This window comes from Helianthus annuus, chromosome 11 (assembly GCF_002127325.2).
Source record: "Helianthus annuus cultivar XRQ/B chromosome 11, HanXRQr2.0-SUNRISE, whole genome shotgun sequence".
In the NCBI taxonomy this organism is placed as follows: Eukaryota; Viridiplantae; Streptophyta; class Magnoliopsida; order Asterales; family Asteraceae; genus Helianthus; species Helianthus annuus.
Window position 1 is genome coordinate 153,278,396 of NC_035443.2, and position 25,182 is coordinate 153,303,577.

Consider the following 25,182-nt stretch of genomic DNA (forward strand, 5'->3'; position numbering starts at 1 on the left):
TCGACCCATTTAGCGTGCCTCGTTTGTAACTTGTGTTGCCCCTGAATGTACTTTAAGGCTTCATGATCCGAATGAAGGATAAACTCTTTAACGATAAGATAATGTCGCCAATGATCTAACGCCCAAACGAGTGCATAGAATTCTTTGTCATTGGTCGAATACCTACGTTTTACTTCATTAAACTTTTCACTAAAGTAGGCAATTAGGCGTCCAAGTTGGGAAAGGACAGCTCCAATCCCGACACCAGAAGCGTCGCATTCCACCTCAAAAACTTCTTTGAAATTAGGTAGTGCCAGAACGGATGTGGAGGAAAGCTGCCTTTTAAGTTCCTCAAAGGCTTGCTGAGCTTGTTCAGTCCACTCGAAGTGTTTGAGCTTGGTTAATTCGGTCATAGGAGCAACAATCGAACTAAAGTTTCTGACAAAACGCCGATAGAACGAAGCAAGACCGTGAAAACTTCAAATTTGCTGAACTGAAGTGGGAACAGCCAATCTTTGATTGCTTGTACTTTCCGTTCATCTACCTGTATACCCTGTGAGGAGACCACATAGCCAAGAAAAATGACCTGTGTTGTAAAAAAATCACATTTTTCAGCATTACCATATAATTTCTCTTGATCCAGCACACGGAATAACTGTTGTAAATGATTAAGATGATCCTTTTCTATCCAAATATAGACTAAAATATCATCGAAATAGACCACTGTGAAATGCCCCAAGAATGGCTTCAAAACATGGTTCATTAACCGCATGAACGTACTAGGGGCGTTGGACAACCCGAATGGCATAACAAGCCATTCATACAGCCCTTCTTTGGTTTTAAATGTTGTCTTCCATTCATCACCCTCACAAATTCTGATCTGATGGTAACCACTTCGTAGGTCAACTTTAGAGAAAATAGTTGAGCCATGCAGTTCATCCAATATGTCATCCATACGCGGGATCGGAAATCGGTATTTAATTGTAATCTTGTTAATGGCTCGACTATCAATGCACATCCGCCACTCCCCATTCTTTTTTGGTACAAGAAGTGTGGGTACTGCACAAGGACTCAATGATTCACGAATGAGCCCCTTGGCTAAAAGTTCTTCAACTTGGTAACGAATCTCGAGTGTTTCTTTGGGGTTAGTTCGGTATGCATGTTTGTTGGGTAAGACTGATCCCGGAATAAGATCGATCTTGTGCTGAATGGAGCCGGTAGGGGGCAGGCCAATTGGAATTTCTTTTGGGAAAACGTGGGAATAGGATTGTAATAAAGGCTGTATGAGTGGGTGAGGTTCATTGTGTTGAGTTGCATCCTCTTCGTCCAATCCAATCAGAATGAACTCCCTATAAGAAGTGAATTCATGTTGTTCAGATTGTAAAAGAGTGCTTAAGGGAATTTGTGGGTCTGAGGTTGTGTGTTTAGGCGACATGGGTGTTAAAACGATTCGTCGATTTCCATGATCAGAAGAATAAGTATTCTTGTACCCATCATGCATTACCCTCCTATCAAACAGCCATGGTCTACCGAGCAGTATGTGACATGCATCCATAGGGATGACATCACACCATACATGATCTTCATACTTCCTGCCAATGCTTATAGGTAATAAAATACGAGAAGAAACCTGAATACCTTTGCCTTGATTGAGCCACTGTATAACGTAGGGTTTCGGATGCGGCTCAGTGGTCAGATTCAGTTTGGTAATTAGTGTTTGAGAGGCTACATTGGTGCAGCTACCCCCGTCTATGATCATCGTACACACCTTGTTAACAACTGTGCAGCGAGTATGAAACAGGGCTTCTCGTTGCTGATTTTCTTCCTGATCAAGGATGTCGCCAAGTGTTCGTCTAACAACAAGACATTCTCCCTCATCCGGCCCCAACACGTCTTCTTGCGCATGCGTTTCAGCCGACGGTAAAACTACATTCCCTACTAAGCTTGACATTTCTTCTTCGATTTTGAAATCAACAAGAGTGACAACTCTTTTATTCGGACACTCCGATGCTATGTGCCCCAGCCCATGACATCGAAAACACCGTCTGGTAATCTTTGTGGGGTTACTGGATGATTCTAGGTTTGAGTTTGATTTAGGAGGTATGGAAGGTTTAGTTTGAGTGAAAGGTTTTGTGGTGGGTTTAAGGGTTTTAGACTTGCCTTTGTTCCTCTGTTGGGTGTCAATTTTGTGGGCCAGTAAAGTTAATTCTTCTAAGGTAGAATAGGGGTGTAATTCAGCGACGTGGGCTATTTTGGAGTCAAGCCCACCCAAGTACCGGACTAGTGTTTGGGGATCATCTTCAGGGAGATCACACTTCATGAGAAGATGTTCAAACTCCCAAGAATACTCTTCTGTTGTTCTACCAGCCTGTTTAATATTATGAAGTTGTGAAAAACTCGCCTGCATATAATAACTAGGCATAAACTTCTGCTTTAGTAGTTTCTTCATCTTTGGCCAAGCCCTCACCTTCTCATTACCCAACCGTTCTCGTTTACTACACGTATTAGCCCACCACATGGACGAATACTTTCTCAACTTCAAGGCGACCACTTTAACCTTGTTTTCTTCGCTAGTTTGCTTGTAGTCAAAAACCCGTTCTACTGTGCATAACCATTCTATAAACTCATCAGGGTCCAACCTCCCATCATACTCCGGGATATCCGCCTTAATGTCATTCGATACCCAGGTACCCATCTGATCACCGTGTCGAATACCCGAACCTTTATCTTTCTTACCACCATCTCCATTATCCGAGTCTTCATCCGATTGAGGCCTTCTAACAGAAAGTTCCTGGGTTTGATCCTGCATGAGTTTCATTCGCTGGGCCATCTCGGTCTTTTCGGCTTCTAGGATTTCGATAACCTTTTTTAATTCCGCACTACTTCGTGTATCCATCGGTACCTGAATGCGATATCAAAAGTCTCCGTTATTGGGTGTAAGGTAACAAAACCTAAGCTTTGATACCAAGTGATAAACAGAGACTTAGAATTTCAAATTTTAGGGAAATTTAACGGATATGAGATGTAACAACTCTCACTAAAAATAATACTTAGAATAATAATTATCTATTAAGGAAACCCTAATTGAGACACCCAAGTGATTCTGTATTAACCCTAAAATTTTCAGAACAATCGGAATCAGGATCAGGGCCCCTAAAACTCAGGGGGGGGTAAATCCTAGTTGACGGTTATCCAAATTACTCGTTGTCAAAATTTTAAATTATAAATCTGTCAACTCAGCATAGCTAGTCCCGCACCTGGCTAGCCTATAATTAGACTGCTTCCCTTACGGACCGTAAGGGAAGTGGCATACGGTCCGTAAGCATGTCTAAAAATCAGTATAAATAGCAGACATTGGGACTTGCATTCTGTTGTTAGTTCGACGAAGAAATTCGTTGTGTATAGTACGTTATAAGCATAAACAGTCCATAACACACACAATCACGAAGTGCTGCCGCAATCTGGGTAATAACTCGATCGCTATTACGATTCAACGTCCGATCGATTATAACTATCGAACGATTGTCCGAGTGCTGCTCAAATTGAGCTTATACTTTGATTATTCGTCGAGATTTCGACTTGAATATTTGAGTGCTGTTCGAATTCGGACTATGCTCTGTTATTCGTCGTGAATCCGTTGAATTATTCAGTGTTGCACGTATTAATCGTTGTGAGGGTGTAATCTCGTGAATTGTCGTAACTGCTGTATTAGTTACTAACCCGTTTGTGTGTGTGCATTATTGTTAAATTAGGTTAATCAAGGCAAATCAGTAGGCTTGTACTTTGCTCGTTAATTCTGCAATGTGAGTCATTCTCTTTTTATCAACTGTTTTACAAAACTCCAAACTATTTTCCAAAGTTATAATTACAGGGATTAAGTCTTTGTAATTACCAAATTACAGCCGGTATGTGGGGTTTTGTATACATTACTTGTTTCCCGTCACACTTGGACAAACGGGTGGCCAAGGGGTGATCTGACCACAGTCACATACACCATTGGACAAATGGGCTAGCCAATGGATGGTCGAGTGACAAATACTGTGGGTAGTTGGATTGATATCAGAAACATTGTAATCGCTCTTAATACTGTGAATTATAAAAAAAAAGTAATGTTTTCAGTAAACTGAATGATTCACTCAGTATTTCCCCGCTGACAAAACCTTTTCCAAACATGTTTCAGGTGATCTGTTGTGATCTAAGGAAAGTGCCGTGAAGCACTACAAGCTCAGAGAAGTGGCTCAATGTGAATAAATAAAGAAACATGTTTTGAGAAATAAAGATTTCCTTGTGAAATCATCTTATTGTAAATTATGGGATGTTATCCCTAAAACTTTATGTAATATATTAAACGGGCATTTTTAGTATTAAAAGATCCTGTGTTAAAGGACTTCCGTTGTCACCTAAATTAAATACCACGGGTTTCCTGTCTCACGGCTCTTGAACCGGGTCAAACCGGGGCCGAGGGCCGTGACATGAAATTAGATGCAGCGGCTAGAATTGAGATACAGAATCTAAACGATGGGCTATCCAAATTGATCAATGATACAAAAAACACTACATAAATCAAACCTGGATTCCACAGAACACCACCGAATCGACTAAGATTAAGCTAGTAGTGGGGTTAATCTCAACATTGAGAAAAACGGTTTTTTTGTATGATATTCAACTGCCTTTCATTTCATTGCATACGGGTATAAAAAAGGGAAATACAAAGAAAATGGGTGGGTGGCCCACGATCAACACACTGGCCCTGAAAAGTCTCAAAACCAAATTACATAAAAGGAAATTGAAGTTAACAAAAACACAAAATTAAAATGTGCATAAAATAATAAACGTGGCAGTTACTCCTCCGTATGCATGCTAGGCTGACTTCAGTTGTTATGGTGGGTCAAACTGGACCAGGCTGACCCAGTTGATTGGCCCATTAAAATCCAAATGGGTCTTAACGGCTTGCTGGTTTGAATCTAGGGTCGTGCAGCTATCAGTTGTGGTGGTTATATGCGGCTAGGTTTATAAGGGGGAAGAATCAGGGGTGAAAAGATAGGAATGCCCTCACATGAGATGCTAATGATCATACTTAACTAGAAATTTTAACCTGGTTAGTAGTAAAGGACGTAGCATGTAATGAGTTTTACAAATAAAGGATTGTGATTGTAATTATTGAAGTTAAAGGTTATCCACTGCAATCCGATACAAACATAAAGGAAATGTAATTTACCCTTTTGTTATTTTACCCAATTACACATTTGACTATAATTTTAATTTAAAAAAAAAAGATGTAGAAATCATTTATGCATTTAAAAGAAAATAACTATATTAATGAAAAGAATTATTTAACTTTCATCTTGCCTCACCCTTAGTCATTTGGACGGAACCTTTAACACAATGCAAAAAAACCTAGTAAAAATGAAATTTTTTATTTTATTTTTATATGATAATATGATACTCATATTAAAGATAAAAAAACGTTTGTTATTATGGTGAATTTAAAAAAAAAAGTCGTATGAAAAAATTATGGACGTTTTAAATTGATGGGGGAAGAGAAAGAAAATCTATAAATATAAGATTCCCTTTATGCCCATCCATTATCTTATTTTCCCTAAAACTAATCTAAACCCTCCAAATCTAAGATCAATGGACTAGAATCCTTCTTACCCTTCTTATTTATATTATACTTTGTATTAGATCTTAATTCATGTTTTTTAATATAATTATTATAGAGATGATTAGATGAAGTAAGAGATTGGATTCTCTCTTAAGTCTCTAGTTATATATTTTACAAATATGTTTTCATGTTAATTTGTTTAATCTTATTTGTAATCAATATAATTCCTTTATAAATTTTTTTTAACAACAACGGAACTTTTATTCATCCAACCGAAAAGAGAAACGACACATAGCAAGATGCTATAGATCGCAACTCTACAACGCAAGTATACAGTCGAGATTATTAAGACTTACATCAAGGAAAAACAAAATCTAGTGACAAGATTCACATTACTAGAACTAATTACTCCATAAAGGAGAAATTCTTCCACTCGTTCCATGTTAACCCGGTAAACCTTGCTCTTAAGCTTAGCCAGTCAAACGATTCCTCTTTAATCTCTTCCACAAGCTTGCTTGGATCCGTGAGTGTATCATTAAATACTTTGTTGTTCCTATTTTTCCATAGATACCATGCGGCTAAGAGATGTGTAGCATAAATCACTTTTTCCTTTTTCCTGGCCAGTCCGACTTTTCTTGGAGTCTTGTTTTCATGCACTCTCGTTGATCCCGAATGGGGATTTTCATCCAAGACCGTAATTGCAGCCATACATCCATCGCAACTAGGCAATGAATAACAATGTGATTGGTCGTTTCCGATGCTAACCCGCACACTTTACATGTGTCCGATCCAACTTGCATCCCCCTCTTCCTTAATGACACCATTGTCGGAATTCTTTCTTCGGCTGCTCTCCATACAAACAGGTTTACTTTGGCCGTGGCGATTTTACTCCATTCTATGCCGTTTGGTTCAGTGTTTACATCGACGATCCCGGCCAAATCCTTCCTTATGTCCTTCACTGAGAAGCCGGTCATGTTATTCTCCTTCCATCTCCACACATCTTCATTTTGGCCCAATGTTTGTTGTAAAAGTAGTGCCCTTAAACCTTCGCACTCATTTTTTTCTTCGACGTAGTTAGGGAGCCTACACCACTTCCAATCCCATAGTACTCCACCCTGATTCCTTTTGTAGTTTTGCTGCACCTTGTTCCTTTTATTTTTAGCCAATCCAAACATAAGTGGGAATTCCTCCTTTAATGACCGATTAGTCGCCCACGAGTCCAACCAAAATAGTGTTTTATCCCCGATTCCAACCCTGCTCCTAAGGCATCCGTTTGCTTCAGTGCCTGCCTTTCTAAAGTCTTCTTCCACCCCAACAATTGCTTTCCACACCCTTGTTAATGATTTTTTTACCGGGATGTTTTTAGCGGTCCTCCTATTTCGGTGTACTGCTTCTATAACCTTGACCCAAAGCTGCTCCGGTTCTTCTTTGAATCTCCACCTCCACTTCATCAAGAGTGCCATGTTCATTTCTCTGATCCCCCTACCCCGAGTTCACCCATATTTTTTGCAGCCACTATTCTTTCCCACTTCATCCATCGGATTTTATCCGCACCCCCGCACCCTCCCCATAAGAAACGTCTCCTGATCCCTTCTAGTGTTTTCGTTACCTTCTTTGGTGCTTTATACAAGGATAAGAAGTAATTCGGTAAAGACCCCAATACCAATTTTACTAACGTAAGTCTCCTCGCGAAAGATAATAATCTTGCCTTCCAGTTTGACAGTCTCTTGTTGAATTTAACAATTACTTCTTTCCAGTTCCCACCCTGTTCATATTCGCACCAACTTTCAATCCTAGGTACGTGAATGGGAACCGGCCCATTTTACAATTCAGAATACTGGCCATATTCACAATCTCTGTTTCATTCATCCCGATCCCATATAGAAAGCTTTTATTGTGGTTTACTTTTAACCCCGACATCATGAAAAATATTCTCAATATTCTTCGCAGTGATTTCATATTTTCCTTATCCCATGAGCCCATAAAAATAGAGTCATCTGCGAAGAATAAATGCGATAAACATGGACCGTTGTTCGGTAAGTCTAACCCCTTGAACACTCCCGATCCTACTGCTTTTACCATAAGTACATGCAGAGCTTCCATTGCAATCGTGAATAAAAATGGGGATAACGGGTCGCCTTGTCTTAAACCCCTCTTGTGTTGAAACTCCCCCGTTGGAGTCCCGTTGACTAAGACAGAAGCTTTGCCAGAAAACAGAATGCCCATGATCCATGTTTTCCACCTGGAGGGAAATCCCATATGTGTGAGTATCGAGATTAAGAATTTCCAGCTTAAAGTATCATAAGCTTTCTCAAGATGTGCTTTGAACAAGAGAACCTGGTTCTTTTGTTTTTTCGCCCACGATACTACTTCGTTTAAGACCAAAGATCCGTCAACTATGTTCCGATTAGCGATGAACGCAGATTGTTCATGCGATATGATACCATTCAGAACCCCTTTCAATCAAATAGCCAGCATCTTAGAGATAATTTTGTTGATGACACCGATAAGCGAGATGGGCCTGAAATCTGATAATGTAACTGGATCACTTACTTTAGTAATCAATGAAATGAAGGAGGCACTACATGATTTCTGAAGAGACCCGTGGACGTGAAACTGCTCCATCATGTCTATCACGTTTCCTTCAAGCTCATTCCAGAACCTTTTGACAACGGCAAAAGTGATCCCGTTGGGACTCGGCGCTTTATCCGAACCACACTCCCAGACCGCCGCCTTTACTTCTTCCCTCGTGAACTTTTCAATTAATCGGTTTGCCTCCAAGTCTGATAACTTCGAAAACCCATCTAGTGGCATCCGAGGTCTTGATATCACAGGTTCCGTAAACTTCTTTCTCATGTTATCTTGAATATGCTTCATAATGATTGGCGGGTCAGCAACCCAAGAACCATGAATCCAAAGCCCGTTAAGTTTATTTCTCGCCATCTTGCAATTAACAATTGTATGGAAATACCTGGAGTTCTCATCCCCATCCAGCATCCATTTTGCTCTTGCTTTTTGTTGATAGTCTTTGGCTTTTCTTCGAAACCATTCTCTGACCTTACTTTTACATTCTCTCCAAGTTTCAATTTCATTTCTTCCAATTCTCTTTCTTCAGCGGTGGCATCCAGATTTTTTATCCCATTGATTGCTTATGTGAACTCTTTCTCTTCAGCCTCTTTATTTGCTTTTCTCCATTTTTAACTTCATCCTTGACACCTTTTAGTTTAGACCCCAATATCAGGTCTTTGAAGTTTTCTTCCACTTGATTGGCGTGGCCTTTTTTCACCACCTCCTCCAGACCCGGAATATCCAGCCAGCTGTTAAAGAATCTGAACGGGATTGGGCCAAAATCCTTTATTCCCGTAGCTAATATTAGTGGGCTGTGCTCAGAGATTGTTCTTTCAAGTGCTCTAAGTGTTGCATTCGGCCACTTCGTCATGAACTCGCTGCTTACTAAAGCTCTGTCTATCTTGCTCATTTTCTTACCGTCGCCCGACAGAAACGTGTATCTCCTCCCCGACATCGGGTATTCTAATAATCCTGCTGAACATATAAAGTTGTTAAAAAGTAATGCGTTGTTGCAATCAAAGTTGGAGTTCCACCTATCTTCTGGTACTCGGACCTTATTGAAGTCTCCTATTAATAACCACAAACCTTGTACTGAGTTTCGAATAGACAATAGTCTATTCCAGACCCGTATTCTCTCCGTGCCAATGTTTGGAGCGTATACATTCACCACTGTTAACTCTAAACCCTCTCCAATCAGTTCACCTTTCACTATTATGAAATTTTGATCCACCATTTCCATATTTTTTCTAAACAGACCTGGGTTCTAAATCGATACTATTCCCCCTGATCTGCCCGCTGTATCAACTTTGACGTACTCCATAGCCGTTCCGTTCCAGAATTTTCGAATTCTAGCTTCCGACATATTACACAATTACGTTTCTTGTAATGCTAAAAATCCCACATTGTTTTCTTTTATAAGGCTCCTAACCAACGGCGCCTTCCCCGGACCACCTGCTCCTTTCACATTCAAGGATGCCCAATTCATTTGGTCATGGCATCCACCTATTCGTCATTGATGACCTTTTCGACTTGGTCAATTCTTCTGGCCAAATCAATTCCTAGTATAGCCCCAATTTCTTCCGTACCCCTTAGTTCGTCTACTGCTCCATCAGCGGTACCTGACTCCAAATTGTTCTCAGGATTTGTATCTGGTACAAGAGTAGAATCTGACTCTGCTTCATCTTCCTAATCCGACTCAAAATCATCATCCAATGAATAACCTCTGTCCTCCCAACGTTCCTCTGTCTCCCAAATTTGTTTTCCTCGCATCTTATTTTTTTCTCATCTTGAATTTCATTCTGGTTGATTTTTTTCTAGGGTTTAATCTTGTTTTATCCGACAATTCCACGTTTAAGTCAGTACCTCTATGTTTCCTGACCTGTGTATTGGGCCTGAGAGCATGACTTTTTACTTCAGCAATTAGGCTTCTTTTTTTTTGGGCTTTATCTCCTTGTCCCTTGCAGCTTTCTTGGGCCGGCCCATTATAATCTTCAGTTAATTTTTTATTTGGGATGGCCCCTTTATAAATTGTTAGCGATGATATTAAGAAACTTATGTGAATCAATTAGAGTAATGCCTTTACTTAAATACTTTAAATAGAGCATTCATTTCAAAGCAACTTTTAAAAGAGGGGGTGGTGGTCCGTTGATAAAGGCAAAATCTTTAAAATATATAGGTTTCTAGGAGAAGGAAGTCTTGGGTTCAAGTCATCACAAATGACAAGAATTAAAATAATAAGTTAATTTCCCGGATGGTCCCTGTGATTTCACGTTTAGTCCTTACCTTTTGAAAATAACAGGTATGCTCCCTATGGTTTGTTATTTTGTTACTCGGATAGTCCCCTGAGTAGATGTCAGTTAGTTTGGAAATAGGAGGTATACTCCCTATGGTTTGTCATTTTGTTACTTGGATAGTCCCTTGAGTAAATGACAGGGGACTATCCGAGTAACAAAATGACAAACCATAGGGAGCATACATGCTATTTCCAAAAAGTGGGGACTAAAAGTGAAAAAACGTGAAATCATAGGGACCATCCGTGCAGTTAACTCCAAAATAAATTTGCCGTTATAAAAAGGTATATTTTTGTGTTTTAGATATTCCTCAAAATGGTGAATGTTTATAACAATAAGGGAAATTGATCTGTAACAATCCCTAATAAACGTCATTGACCATTGACAGTTTCGCTTTTGAATATGTCCCTTTCAGTCCAACCTTTCACCTATTTTTCCTTCACCGGCCCCCAGTTAAAAAAAAAAAAAAAAACTTAACTCCATTTTTCCGAATTACAAAAAGATGTTTTAGAGCTTTTGATCAGAACAACGATACAAGTCGATTGATGTAAAACTTATCGCAAAACGGTGTGCTTGAATTCAGGTGTTTAAACTTCCAATTAACAAAAATCAAGTCGTTTGGAGCACTGTTTCGAGGTAAGTTTTACATGAGTCGACTCGTATTATCGTTCTGATCAAAAGCCCTAAAACATCTGTTTGTAATTTGGAAGAAAAAAAACTTAACTCCGTTAAGTTTTTTTAATGAGGGACCTGTGAAAGAAAAATAAATGAAAGATTGAACTGACAGAAGGAATATTCAAAAATGAAACTGCTAATGACCAATGACATCCTCTAGAGATTATTATATGCGAATTTCCCTAACAATAATTTACTAATTTAACAATCAAGGAATTAAGATTTACAATGACCACATGTCCACATAAAACTATTATAATTACAAAGTCTTAAATGCATTCATAATCGCATCCATATATTTTTTCACAACTTTTCTTTTTAAAGAGTTATTTTCTCTTCAATCTTAAAATCATCCTTACTGATTCTTAAATATTATCAACATCACCAATTTATAATGTATTTTTCATAATCAATTTAATTTTTATGCAAAATAATATTATTTATAAAAAGTTAGTTATAGTAAACTAATCTATTAGAAGGGCGGCCTAAAGCCCATGGCATTATAGCCTAGTGGCATCTTGGGAGTGAGTTAAGACTTTGGGACCATTAGGTCCTGGGTTCGTGTAACACTCCAAATTTTATTTTCATATATCTTTATGTTAACATAATGCATTACAAGTAAGTTATAACACACATAATAACATACTAGTGGGAAGGCCCGCGCGTTGCAGCGGGTGTTCCGACTAATATCGGATTCAATTATGTCTATTACGAACCACAATTGATATTCAATACATGAATTTTTGTAAGTTTCGTATATTTTCTATTGTGTACCTCAAAAAATGGCATCAAATGAAGATAAAAGAATTTGAACTTTTACTCATCCATTTTCATCGTAAAATTCTAAATCTCTACTACACCAACTTACATTGAAAGTCAACTGAAGTCTACTAAGATAAAGAATGAACATACAGATTTGACAAGATCCTCAAAACGTTTCAACTATTTAACACACTTTGAAACTCTCAAATTGATTCGATAAATAAGGTTCAGATCTCAAGCACAGTGACATCCATCGAATTGATATTGACCTCAACTACATATAAAATACCTCTGATTAAGCAAAAATAAAGCATAAAAACCCATATATAAAGTAAATATTAGAATATCATTAAACAGAAAGCAGTTCAACAAAAATGCATGTCACCCCCAAATGTCAACCAAAACAAAAAAATAACCTACAAAAGTTGAAGACAACCATAATCCAAATTGCAGATAATTTGAAAACATACTGTAGACAAAAAACATATCACAGCCTCCTTCCTCTTCTCCTACTCTTTCGACGAGTACTATCTGTTGGAATTGGTGCCACGTCCTCTGTCATCATCAAAACATGCAACTTACTTATCAGCTACTCCTTAAACATAAATAAAAGTTCTTCAAAGAGCAAAAAGAACAAATACAAAAATTTGTATATAAAAAAATAAAGAATATAAGCATACCAATGTGACCAATCTTCATGCCAGAACGGGCAAGAGCTCTAAGGGCAAACTGTGCACCTGGACCGGGTGTCTTTGTCTTGTTACCTCCAGTTGCCCGTAGTTTTATGTAGATGGCATTGATTCCAAGCTCCAGTTGTCACAGCAGAAATTTTTACAGCAGAAATTTGTTAGCTGTAATGTATCAAACAAAAACAAACTGCTATGATTACCATATAGCAAGACAATAAAGGAAACAAGTAAAAACCTTGCATCTTGTTGAAACATTTTGTGCAGCAAACATAGCTGCATATGGAGACGAAGCTCATCTCTATCAGCCTTTTCCTTCATTCCACCTAATGAAAAAAAATAAAAGGATAGTAGATAAATATTAAGATATAAAAACGATAAACCAAACACTCCATAGCATTTGAATTACAGTAATATCTTGTGGAAAAAATATTAAAACTACAAACTACTAACCACCTTCGAAAAAAAAATCTGTTGAAAAAAGCCTAGACAAATAAACTTAATTCATGTTCTCTTTGCAATGGATCAGAAAAACAACGTGTATGTAATTATATATCCCAGTATGAACAGTGGCGGACATAGAGTGTTAATAGGGGTAGCACGGGTTACCCCTTAACCCCGTCTCCGTAGTGTAAAAATACCCCTTAACTCCATTTCCGTAGTGTAAAAATACCCTCAACTCCATTTCTGTTATATAAAGGATACCCCTGATCCTAAAAAAATTAGGATACCCTAACTTTTTAGGCTAGTTCCGCCACTGAGTATGAACAAAATAAAACATTGCTCGCAAAAAAATTGAACATACAACACATGCTCCTAGCGGAATATATATTATATACACATGAGTGTGTTTAGCATTGACTTAAGGGTTTTAACTTCAATATCAGTTGCGGCTTTTGGTTTGTATATAGATTAGTGCAATGCTAAACCCTTCAAATACTAATAGTTAATTTCCCCATTGATTCAATAAAGGATGGCCTTGATGATCATTACTTATTAGTACCCATAACTTTTGAATTATTTTTATTTAAAAAGGTACCAAAATCCCTAAAATGCCCCTAAAGTGTCTTAAATTTTTGGACAATGTGCAAGTTATCCCCTCTAAAATAGCTTGGCTCTCTTGTACATGTTGCTTCAAAATATGTACACAATGTAAAATTACTATAAGGGTAGAAAACCTATTTATAGTCCATATAAATCTATTTATTATATTTATACATACTATTGAATCATGAAAATCTCAAAGGATGCATGTCTAACCTTTAATTTAATCAACTAATTCCTTTAATTATTATAAAAATTTTATTTAATTCCTTAATTTAATTCAATTAATGGAAGACATAAGTGGGCATGGATTCCATGGATGAAATGTCTAGATTGCCCTCAAAGTGTCTTAAAACTTTAGAGAATGTTCAAGTTTCCCCCCTCTAAAATGGCTTGCTTCATTTGTACATGGTGTTACAAGATTTGTACCTAGGCCAAATTACAAAAAGGGTAGAAAACCAAGTTCTCTTAATATGGTATTATAGATTATAGATATATGTTCACGTTAAAAATAAGACTAAGTATAAGAATAGATATTATTGGAATAATAATATTTAGTTATGAACTTGGTTAGTATGTAAGTGAGATTTAATCAAAAAGAAAGGGAATTAGTAATAAAGTAGAAACACTAAACTTGAGAAGGGCCAAAAGTGACACACTAAGAAAGATAGAATAATAAAAGGAACAAAAAATAAACACACACACATCTGCTGTGTGTGTGTGTCGCCCAAAGCCAGAGGAAGGAAATGGGAAAACCCTTTTCATCATTTTATTTCAGCAAATTGAAGCCTTAATCGTAGCTATTACCCATGCATGTTACTGATTTTCCAATCATCTAAGCCTACTATAACACAAGGTAAGAAGAATTTTATGTTTTGATGATCTTGGGTAAAATGGGTTTCAAGGAAATCCATGAATTTGTATGAAATCAGTATGATATTGGATTAAGAACGCCATTTAGAACATGATGAATGTATGAATTTGACTAAGTTGATACTAGAAGTGAAAACGCCACTTAGAGTAGAATGAGTATGAGTTGTAATGTGGATTTTGGTGTGAAATTGTATGAGAATTATGTATGATGATTGTTCATGTTGATAAATTGTTAGTTAGAACTGAACTAGAAGAAAAGTTATGTGAAATTCTTGTGAATCTAATGTTCTTGATGATATTGACATGAATTGGCCATGTTATGCAAATGATACTTGTACACGATGTTTAATTAATGGTACACACACCAAGTGTTTGTCAAAATGCTCGAATGAAATAATCATGTGAATTTACAACGTTAAATGGTTAGAATTGGGATATTGTAGTTGTTAAATTGAATGTAATAAGGACGGAATGAGAAGAATGACACGATATTAAAGCATGTGATTTTGAATTGTAGGAATAAAGGAAGAAAGCTCAAGTCGTTCCGGATCGCAAGCGAACACCGACAAAGGTAAGTTCTTATGCTTACATATCTTAGTAGTGTGTAATGACAAGAAATGTTACTATCCTAGAGTCGAAACCTTGTTTATGTGTCAAGTTAGCGTATGTTGAAGTTATGCTAAGAGTATGGGTCGAATGAGTTGAGTGGATCATATGTCAAGTTTGGGAAACTTATGTCCGATTGAATGTTTGAAGTGTACCATGTAGTTTGATTAGAGGTTTGAACCATAAGAATTGATGATTTTTATATGACTAATCGTTTGTGTTGAATGTAGGTAAATCGTCTTGATAGTTGGCGCTACTTTGGAATGGACACACCAAATCGCACGCTTCCGCAATGATGCTAGTTAATGGGTCTAAACTTTTGTTAGAAGGTTTTCGTTAAGTTGGGTTTTTTTGTAAATAACTTAACTTGGAAGGTTGTCGATGTCGAAACTTTTGTTGTTTTAAAACTATATAGTTGTTTAAGGACTTTTAGGATGTAAACTTTTTTTTTTTTGTAGATTATCTTGACTAGTTATGATGATGTTAATGTAAACATTACAAGTTGATTATTTGACTCGTTTGGTTCTTTTGCCATTAAGTCATTCATGTTTTTATTAAGAATTTTTAGACCTTACAGTTCGATTCTCACAAAGGGGGTTTTTCCCAGATTTATTAGGTTTCCTCCTGAATTGGTGTATAGGCATTATACCTAGTGGAGATGGATATGATCGGGTGATTCTGCTGGTGGCACGATGATACTCTAGTGGTCCGTCAGTGATCCTAATTTGCTGTTAAAAAAAAAAAAAGAAGGGCGGCCTAAACATCACCAAATGCGTCCTTGAAAGGCTTCATTGTGGATCGTTTTAAGTCTCTAATTAAATATTTTACAAATATGTTTTCATGTTCATTTATTTGAAAATTTTCTTTTATCCATAATTCCTTTAAAATTTGTTAGCAATGATTTTAAAAGATTTATGTGAATTAATTACAGCAATGCATTTACTTAAATACTTAGCAGTACATTTATTTCAAAGCATCTTTTAAATATTAAGTTATGGCTGTATTGCTTTTAGGTTAACTTCATATAAAATTTGTTTTTTAACGAGAAATTTGGATCACTGATGGACTACTGTAGTATTATCATGCCACTAGTAGAACCATCCGATCATTTCCATCTCCACTAGGCAGTAATGCCTATACACTAATTCAGAAGAAAACCCAATAAATTTTAGAAAAAACCCCTTGTAGGAGTCAAACCCAGGACCTAATAGTCTATAAGCCTTATTCCACCCCTAAGATAAGATGCCACTAGGTTAAAATTTGTTATTTTTTTTGAACGGCAAAGGATATTTTATTCATTACCAAATTATACATACATGCTTGGGTAAGCAAGACACTAAACCAAAAAGACATCATACATAGACACCCATAATTTCTCCTAGCATTTGTTACATTAAGACGCTTACTCACTTATATTAACGCTCACCCAATTTTGCCACTCCAAATTCGCTTCTTTCGCTCTATGCTTTGTCCAAAGGAAAGATGTAGCTTGAATGTCACCGAAAACTTTGTCAATGACCAAACGATTGCTGGAAAAAAATAGCTCATTCCTCGCTTTCCATAGCTTCCAACACGTCGTAATTATTATTAGTTGTAATATTTTTTTCTTATTTTTTGACATCTTCATACTCTTATACATTTCGAGCAAATCTTTCATCGTTGTGGCTGTTATATTGGGGAGATTTCACCACAAGCAAACTTTATACCAAATGATACTCAAGATTCCACACGTTGCAAATAAATGGTCCTCGTCTTCATCTTCATCACCGCATAATTTGCATGTTGTTGACCCATTTAAAACGTTTCTTTTCAATAGGTTCTTTAATGTTGGTAATCTTTTTTGCGTCCCTCTCCATCCAAACATGTTTGTCTTTTTTGGAGCCATTTCACCCAATCAAAAGGGCAATAAGGTAGTGCAAATCTGGCTAGCATCTCCTTGCATGATGACACCGAGAATGCTCCATCTTTGTCTTGTTCCCACTGCCATTTTCATACCTACACTTAAAACAACATTACTAATAATATGGTTTATCCGCGCTAGCTGACTTTGTTCCTCGATCGAGAAAGGGAAACGTTTCCACTCCCAAGTCCCAATTCGCATTGTTATAGCAATGATTTTAAAAGATTTATGTGAATTTTTTTTTTGAACGGCAAATTTGGATCGCTGACGGACCACTGGAGTATCATCGTACCACCAGCGGAACCATTCAGTCATATCCATCTCCACTAGGCATAATGCATTTACTTAAATACTTAGCGGTGCATTTATTTCAAATGTGAATTAATCAGAGTAATGCATTTAGTTAATACTTAGCAGTGCATTTATTTCAAAGCATCTTTCATATATTAAATTATGGCTGTTTTGGTTTTAGGTTAACTTCATAAAAAAGAAATATTATTTGAAATACGAGATATTAAAAATATTCTTTTTTATAGAAAGGAAATATTAAGACTATTCTCAGAACCAGTCTAATCTCACAAGCTAAAATCCAGAGATTTTTTTTTTTGAACGGCATACAAGATATTAAGAATATTTTTTTTTTATAAAAAGAAAATATTAGGACTATTCTCAGAGCCAGTCTAATCTCCACAAGCTAAAATCCAAAGATTTTATTTATTTACTTTTTAAACTGATAATCTCTTAATCTTGTAAGAATTGAATCTAAAAATCTCATACTTAAGTGTTTTAGAACACTTGCATTGCTACTGGCAATGGCGAAGCTTGAGATTTCTAACCAGGGGGTCGAAAACGTATATATCCAAAAATTTATATAAAATCAGAGGGTCGAAAAGATATATACCTAAAAGTTTCTATACGAAAACTACATACTCTCCACTACTGAACGAAAAGTTCGGAGGGTCGGCCACCCCTCCCGTCCCCACAAAGCTGCGCCCTTGGCTAATGGACCACCAACCTTAGTGGTCCAAAGATTTTATTTAAACGTCATAATTTTTGTTTTACTATTGTATTTCGTTATAATCTCTAATTAATTGTATGTCATTTTAATAGACGTTTTAGCTTTTATACATATTACACTCGAATAATACAACTTATATGACTTTGGATAAATTTTTTTGAACGAATAAAATCTCACCACACTTGTCCTTTATAGAATTCAAAAAATACAACCACTTGATTAAAAATATACCACTTTACCATTATGCTATCCCTTTCAAGATATATAACTTTGGATAAATGACTGGTTTTGGGGTACTTAGAAAAGAAGTGTGTAGAAATGTAGAAGTTTAAAACTTTATATGATTTACCTTAATGGACTACTTATGCAATATTTGTTTTCTATTTAATATAAATAAACAATTTACTTTCTAGTTTTTACAAAAAAAAAAAAAAAAAAAAAAAAATCACTCACCATAATTTTGGAATATAAAAGCCCAACACAAGAAAACGAAAAAGTCCATCGATTCATTTTTTGCTATATTAAAATTCATATACTCTGTTATGTTATAATGCATATACTTGTAAAAAACATTAAACTATTGACCGGTTACCTTTTAAATTTGTCCAAATTTGATTAAGTGACATTTAACTTTTTTTCTCCGAAGTTAAAAATTTTTATTTTAACGAACTGAAGGGATAGCAAGTTATAATTCTAATAATTTTTTTCACATATCTACCTTATATAATAAATAAAAATATTTGAGATACATGACACCCAATAAAAGCATTTAAAAGTGGGTTTTCTCGTATAAACCACAATATTACCTAAAATTGCTTTTGTTAATGTTTTATAAGTATTGACTGTGTTATTTATAGCTTCGGTGGAAGTTGCCACTGTATTAATATAAACGGGTGACGAATGCAACCGACGGGCCACGCAAAAGACAACTTTGGTCACAATCACCAGATGAAAGAGGAGGGTCAACCGGTAATGGTGGGTAGGGCTGTAAACGAACCGAACGAACACGAACAAGGCCTTGTTCGTGTTCGTTCGTTCGTTAAGGAAATAAATGTGTTCACGAACGGTTCATGAACACTTACCGAACGGGATTTTATGTTCGTGTTCGTTCATTAAGGAAATGAGCGTGTTCGCGAACGGTTCATGAACACAAATAAATTTGGCGAACGCGACGAAGGATAAAGATAGATGGCCCAGAGAGTAGCACTCGAACTTGAATCCCTCATTGTGGAACGGAGGTTGATCGTATTCGACGATGTAACCAATTGTTAGGAAACTTTATTTGTAAGTATTGAAGAAAATCTCAATCAACTGGATCTCTGAAGAGATAACAGTCCTGAAGATCACAGCAAGAAGAAGAAGATCAGATAGGACAACTGAAATGCAAAGTATCTACTTCAAAGAATCACAAGTTGATCAAGAGTTGATTTGGATTATCAGAGAAGGTCATTTCTGATGGATCTGATGATATTTCTGAGGAAATATCATCAATTTCTGACGATTCTGATCATCTTTGTTCACCAGAATTTCTGATGAAGTGGTTTATCAGAAATTCTGATGAAAGCCCCACTTGTCTAAAAATCACAACTCTATCCTGCCACCAATGACCGAAGCATGACATTATTGGTTATCATGATTACAAATGCAACTTGAACGATAGATTCAATGAATATGTCAAATTGCTACTTTACGCAGGACTTATTGCATGAATAAACAATTGTTTATTCATGTACACAGCCGTCTATAAATAGAAGGCTCGAGAGGCAGAAGATACTTGAGTTTGAAGCTTAGCATTCATATACAAACACCCAAACTTCACTGCTCTTCTCACCCACAGAATTCAAGATTCATTTGTATTAGATAATAATCTTACAATCACCTTGTTAAACTAATTTGTTTCAAAGTGATATAAACTTGATAATTCTGTAGGTCTTGTTTCTTGAAAGTTTGATTTCCGTTTACGTACATCTTTTTCACATATACTGAAATCACTTGCCATATTACGTAAAAAGAAGTTGTTAAGGGCATACTGGGTCCAACAACAATGAGAAATGAAAGGGAAATGATGCATAAACAAGGTGAAAGTGGGTTTCCGAGTTTAATTGTTAGGGTAATAAAATAAATAAAAGTTTAATAATATAAAAAGTACAAATAAAATATAAGAAAGTACAAAGATCTTCAATTAAAATAAAACATACGAACATAAACGAACGCAGATCAACGAATGTTCACGAACACCTTACCGAACGTTCACGAACACAATCGAACGAACGAGACCTCTGTTCATCTTCGTTCATTTAACTAATCGAACGAAATTTCTTGTTCATGTTCGTTCGTTTATTAAACGAACGAACATAGACGAACTTCCCGCCGAACAGTTCATGAACTGTTCGCTGAACGTTCGGTTCGTTTACAGCCCTAATGGTGGGTAAGGACATAACAATTTTCGGTAACACACATAGGCGAGTCCACTGGCGACCACACGTAGATATACACATAAAAAAACATTAATATAGTAAATGATAAATATATTAAATTATTTTATTATCATTTTGCCATATGTAATTTTATCTAAAAATAAAACGGTTAAAGAAGTGTTTCGAACTAGATTAGTTTACGCTAAAAAGAATATACAACATACAAGAATATATACTTAACCATCTTTATTATTAAAATAAACAAACAAACGCCAGCTAAGCCGACCAATATAGGAGCTAACCCAACAAATTTACGGGCAAAAACATCAGCCAGCCTCCAAATTTGTCGGCTTAACTATCATTGGTCGTTTAAAGAACGTCCAACAAAGCCCGACCATCCAGGTACACTCATAATAAAAAAGTCACCCACACTTATGATCGTAAACAATGTTGGTGACCCGACTCACCACCAATTACAGACAAAACCCATGACCCAAATGCCTATTTAATAATTTTAATTATGACCGGTCACTTGGTAATTTTGGTGCAACATTTCCCACACTCAAGTAGTGGACACACCCTTTGTAATAAAGCCTGCCAGTACTACTCAAACAAACAACCCTTAAACCCTCAAATTTGATTCCGATGAAGGGCGGAGCTAGAAGAAAAACCCTAACCTCCGATCTCCATCCACCGCTGAACCCTCTTCACAGCGAGATCGTTGACCACCAGGTCAACGACAACAACAACGGCGGTGAAAATGGTGCAAACGACCACGAGAAAGAAGAAAACGAAGATGCAGCTGACGAACAAGAGCGACCCAAGCTTGCTGAGGGGTTTTATGAGATTGAGGTTATTCGGAAGAAAAGAATTCGAAAGGTTTATAATTTATTAGTTTTTTATTAATTTATTAATTATTAGTTGTTTTTTTTTATGTTTCTTTGTTGTGTTTTATAGTTAACTTATGGTGTTTTTTTATGGTGGATTGCTTGCGGAAAAGGGTGTGAAGCAGTACCTTATAAAATGGTGAGTTTTTTTTTTTTTTTTTTTTTTTTTTTTTTTTTTTTATTGTTTGTTATTTGTGATTTATGCATTGTTGTATTATATGATCATGTGGGTTTTTGGGGGTTTAATAGGTTGTGCATTTTAGTTTTTAAAAAAAGAAGAAGTGTTTATACTTTTTATGGAGTATGAAGTTAATGATGGGGTTGATTTGTGGAAATTTTTAGGGTTTGAAAAACTGTTTTGTTAAGTTTATCTTCTTGAACTAAAACATTGATGGTAATGTGGGATAAATAGGGTTTGAAATTGAAATTAGTGTCTAAAAATAGCCTTCAGTGAACTTGTGGTTCTGTTGTACCCCCAAATATTGCATCAATGTTTAATGATCTAGGGCTGTAAACGAGCCGAGCCGAGCCAGCTTTGGCTTGGCTTGTTTATGAGCTGAGCTGGGCCGGCTTGTTTATATTAAGGAGATGAAATGTTGAGCTCGAGTCAGCTCGTTTGTTTAAAAAAGAAATAATTTTAAACTTTTTGCACACACACACACACACACACACACACACACACACACATATATATATATAGTGAAAGGTTTAAATACAAAAGGCTTTTAACGTGCGACGGTACGTGACCATCAATATAACGTTCGTAATTAGGGTTAACCCAACCCATGCATAATTATGCATATAAGGTGCATAATTAGGGTTTAACCCAACCAATGTGTAATTATGCAAATAATGTGCGTAATTATGTATTATAACATGCGTAGTTATGCAATAACGTGCGTAATTATGCAAAGTTAGTTGCTATTGTCCCACCGCATTCAATTGAAGGCCTAGATTAGATCAGATGTGCGGTTGAGATGCTCGCGTACGCATCGCACGATAAGGTGGTCTTGTACGTTAACCGGTCTTGTACCGCATCGCACTATAGTTTTATTGTTTTGTTACTTGTGATATATGCATTGTTGTTTTACATGGACATGTGTGATTTTTGGGGTTTTATAGTTTATGCATTTAAAGAAAGAAGTGTTTTGATGGAGTACCGAGTATTAAGTTATTAATGGGGTTGATTTGTGGAAATTTTTAGGGTTCAAAATGTTTTGATAAGTTTATGTTTGAAGTTATGGAATCGGGTTTCTTGAAGTGAATATTGATTATAAAATGGATATCATACTTGTTAAAAACGGTTCGAAACTTCGAATTTGAAATTAGAGTCTAAAAATAGTCACAGTGAGCTTGCAGTTTTGTTGTACCCCCAAATAGTCACCGTGATTCAGTTACGGCTGTAAACGAGCCGAGCCGAGCCGAGCCAGGTTGGGCTCGGGCTTGGCTCGTTTACCTTAACGAGCTGAAATGTTGAGCCATGTGTTTATGTTGTAATGTAGGCGTGGGTGGCCAGAGTCAGCTAACACTTGGGAACCCGCTGAGAGTTTCACGTCATGCCCTGATGTCCTCGAAGCATTTGAAAGGTTTTCCTCTTATTAGTATGCATTTTTTTTTTTAAATTTATTTTTATAAAGACCATTCATGTTTATAAGCGCAATGATTAAATTGGAGAAATACTAAAAACAACATCACTATTCGTGTCTTGAAACTTGTAGCATGAGTTCTGGGAAACGTAAACGGAAACGCAAACAATCAGTGGGGCCTACGTCACATTCAAAAAAGAAGCAGCAGCAAGATTCTACTGATAATGGAACAGACAATCAACCAAGCGGGTTGGATAACAAACTCAGTGAAGTTAACACTACATCACCCGTAAATCAAGAAAACACGACTGAGTTCGCCATACATATTCAAGAACATCCGGCTGAACCCGCAAAAGGCGCCTCGAAGGTTGATGAAACAGAGGTGCTTCGTACTAGTCCCCGAATTGGAGCAAGAAGAAGGAAGTCGTGTGCTGTTAAACGGTTTAAGAAAGAACTAAACGCGATTCCCAAACAAGATTTTACCAAGAAAACAACTGCTGCTACTGATGGGAATGTGGAAGATGGTAATACGAATGCTGATGATGTGGTCGATGGTTTGGATTCTGGAAAAGTTCTTGATGTTCCGAAAAGTGTGTCGGTTATTACGAAGATTATCAAGCCGGTTAACTATTCGATCTCGATGGTTAGCGACATGGAGGAAGTGTTCGTATCCTTTCTGGTGTTAAGGTTTGTGATTGTTCATAGATAATTTCATTTCCGTTTGATCGTATTTACAAACTCGTGTATGCATAATTATTAATTCCCATGTTTGGATTATTTAAAAACAGGTCAGATGGCGAAGAGATCGTTGTTGATAACAAGTACCTCAAGGAGAACAATCCAGTTCTGGTAAACTCACCCCCCCCCCCCTCTTTAAAACAAAACTGTATAGAAAAACAAAAGAGTAAAATGGCATTTTCGTCCCTGAGGTTTGTCCACTTTTGCGATTTTCGTCCAAAGGTTTGTTTTTCCGCATCTGGATCCAAAAGGTTTGAAATCTTGCCATTTTCATCCAACCCGTTAACTCCATTCATTTTTCTACGTTAAACGAGGGGCATTTCCGTCTTTTTAGACATTTTTTTACTAAATAAAAAACACTAAGAAATAAAGATCCACTGTTGACTTTCTCCCCACCCAAACCTTACAAAAACTGTCTAAAAAGACGAAACTACCCCTGACTTAACAGTAAAAAAATGGATGGAGTTAACGAGTTGGATGAAAATGGCAAGATTTCGAACCTTTTGGATCCAGATGCGGAAAAACAAACCTTTGGACGAAAGTTGCAAAAGTCGCCAAACCTCGGGACGAAAATGGCATTCTACTCAAAAACTTAACATAGATTTATCGGGGTTTCTTTTTGGGTAACCATATTTATTCTCACACACTAGAGCGCCCAAATTTTCGGTCATTTGATCGTCTTTTTTCCTTTGGGTCCCTTGGCTGCTAATACGGTCAAAGATTACGTTAAATACAATGTTTTGAAAGTTGGTTACCTAAAATAAAATTTCGACAAAACGATATGCAATGACTGAAAATAAGATGCAAAGAACAACATGACATTGTGTTAATTTATTTCATCTTTTATAATGACAGTTGATCAACTTTTACGAGCAACATCTTCGGTACAACAGCCCGTCTGAATGAGCGAGCGGGTGTCATCTGCATCATGATCTTATATCATTTAAATTAATATGATCCATCCTTTTGTAGCCAGGGAGCTTCTAACACGCGGAATAGACAATGCTTGACAATTGACATTCCTAGGATAATATGTGCATTGAATAGTGGAATGTCTTTACTATTTCTAGATGACTGTTTTTATGAATTGGTATATATAGGTTAGTTACCTCGGACATGCGCACACTACATTTCGAGCTTGTTTGTGGCGCGTGTTTATTTAACATGCTTAAATATGTCGTCTTTAGTTTATCAGTCTTTTGAGTTTTCGATTGAGCACATGCCGATGAACATCTCTAAATAAGTTAATTGTAAATATTGAACAACCACCATGTGTATTAATCATGGCCAAACAGATGGTTCGGTTGTGTGAATGGTTAAAAAGTGTTCGGTAAAACTTAGTTTGGGTCAAGACGAGTTCTGATCCGTTGGGATCGAAACAGGTTTTTGGCTAAAATGGGTTTGCTTAAATGGGTCTTTTAGAAAGAAGGGTGACTTGTTTCATTGCCAATAATTTTACTCATTCCATTTTGGGATGACCATTTTTTTGTCCATTACAGGTACCGTACTAACCGGTTGCTTGTAGAGGTTTTGTGTCAAGCCAAGCT

The 25,182-nt window shown here is 36.6% G+C and overlaps 4 protein-coding genes and 1 long non-coding RNA gene across 5 annotated transcripts; 2 read left to right on the forward strand and 3 right to left on the reverse strand.

The window, feature by feature from the left end:
- Positions 1-388: 388 nt before the first annotated feature.
- LOC110888592 lies at positions 389-2,875 on the reverse strand. The gene has a single exon (XM_022136113.1). The coding sequence runs from the start codon at positions 2,873-2,875 to the stop codon at positions 389-391; it is 2,487 nt and encodes an 828-aa protein (XP_021991805.1).
- Positions 2,876-7,327: 4,452 nt separating this feature from the next.
- Positions 7,328-7,810, reverse strand: LOC110888594 (uncharacterized mitochondrial protein AtMg01250-like). Its single transcript, XM_022136114.1, has one exon. The coding sequence runs from the start codon at positions 7,808-7,810 to the stop codon at positions 7,328-7,330; it is 483 nt and encodes a 160-aa protein (XP_021991806.1).
- A 237-nt stretch (positions 7,811-8,047) lies between these two features.
- On the reverse strand, positions 8,048-8,527 carry LOC110888595. The gene has a single exon (XM_022136115.1). The coding sequence runs from the start codon at positions 8,525-8,527 to the stop codon at positions 8,048-8,050; it is 480 nt and encodes a 159-aa protein (XP_021991807.1).
- Positions 8,528-14,331: 5,804 nt separating this feature from the next.
- Positions 14,332-15,647, forward strand: LOC110887204. The gene is made up of 3 exons (XR_002563141.2): positions 14,332-14,466; positions 15,001-15,054; positions 15,320-15,647. It is a non-coding gene; the product is annotated as an uncharacterized LOC110887204 (long non-coding RNA).
- Positions 15,648-20,967: 5,320 nt separating this feature from the next.
- LOC110890776 (chromo domain-containing protein LHP1) lies at positions 20,968-24,841 on the forward strand. Its single transcript, XM_022138417.2, has 6 exons — positions 20,968-21,303; positions 21,425-21,450; positions 22,814-22,897; positions 23,030-23,584; positions 23,686-23,746; positions 24,491-24,841. The coding sequence occupies exons 1-6, from the start codon at positions 21,070-21,072 to the stop codon at positions 24,539-24,541; spliced, it is 1,011 nt and encodes a 336-aa protein (XP_021994109.1). The 5' UTR covers positions 20,968-21,069; the 3' UTR covers positions 24,542-24,841.
- Positions 24,842-25,182: the final 341 nt, after the last annotated feature.

Bases quoted from the DNA above. Each gene is read 5' to 3' on its own strand.
- LOC110888592 (XM_022136113.1), bottom strand. From the start codon at position 2,875: ATGGATACACGAAGTAGTGCGGAATTAAAAAAGGTTATCGAAATCCTA.
- LOC110888594 (XM_022136114.1), bottom strand. From the start codon at position 7,810: ATGGGCATTCTGTTTTCTGGCAAAGCTTCTGTCTTAGTCAACGGGACT.
- LOC110888595 (XM_022136115.1), bottom strand. From the start codon at position 8,527: ATGGCGAGAAATAAACTTAACGGGCTTTGGATTCATGGTTCTTGGGTT.
- LOC110890776 (XM_022138417.2), top strand. From the start codon at position 21,070: ATGAAGGGCGGAGCTAGAAGAAAAACCCTAACCTCCGATCTCCATCCA. The intron at 22,898-23,029 runs GTTTTCCTCTTA...TGAAACTTGTAG, and splicing joins GTCCTCGAAGCATTTGAAAG to CATGAGTTCTGGGAAACGTA. The intron at 23,585-23,685 runs GTTTGTGATTGT...ATTTAAAAACAG, and splicing joins GTATCCTTTCTGGTGTTAAG to GTCAGATGGCGAAGAGATCG.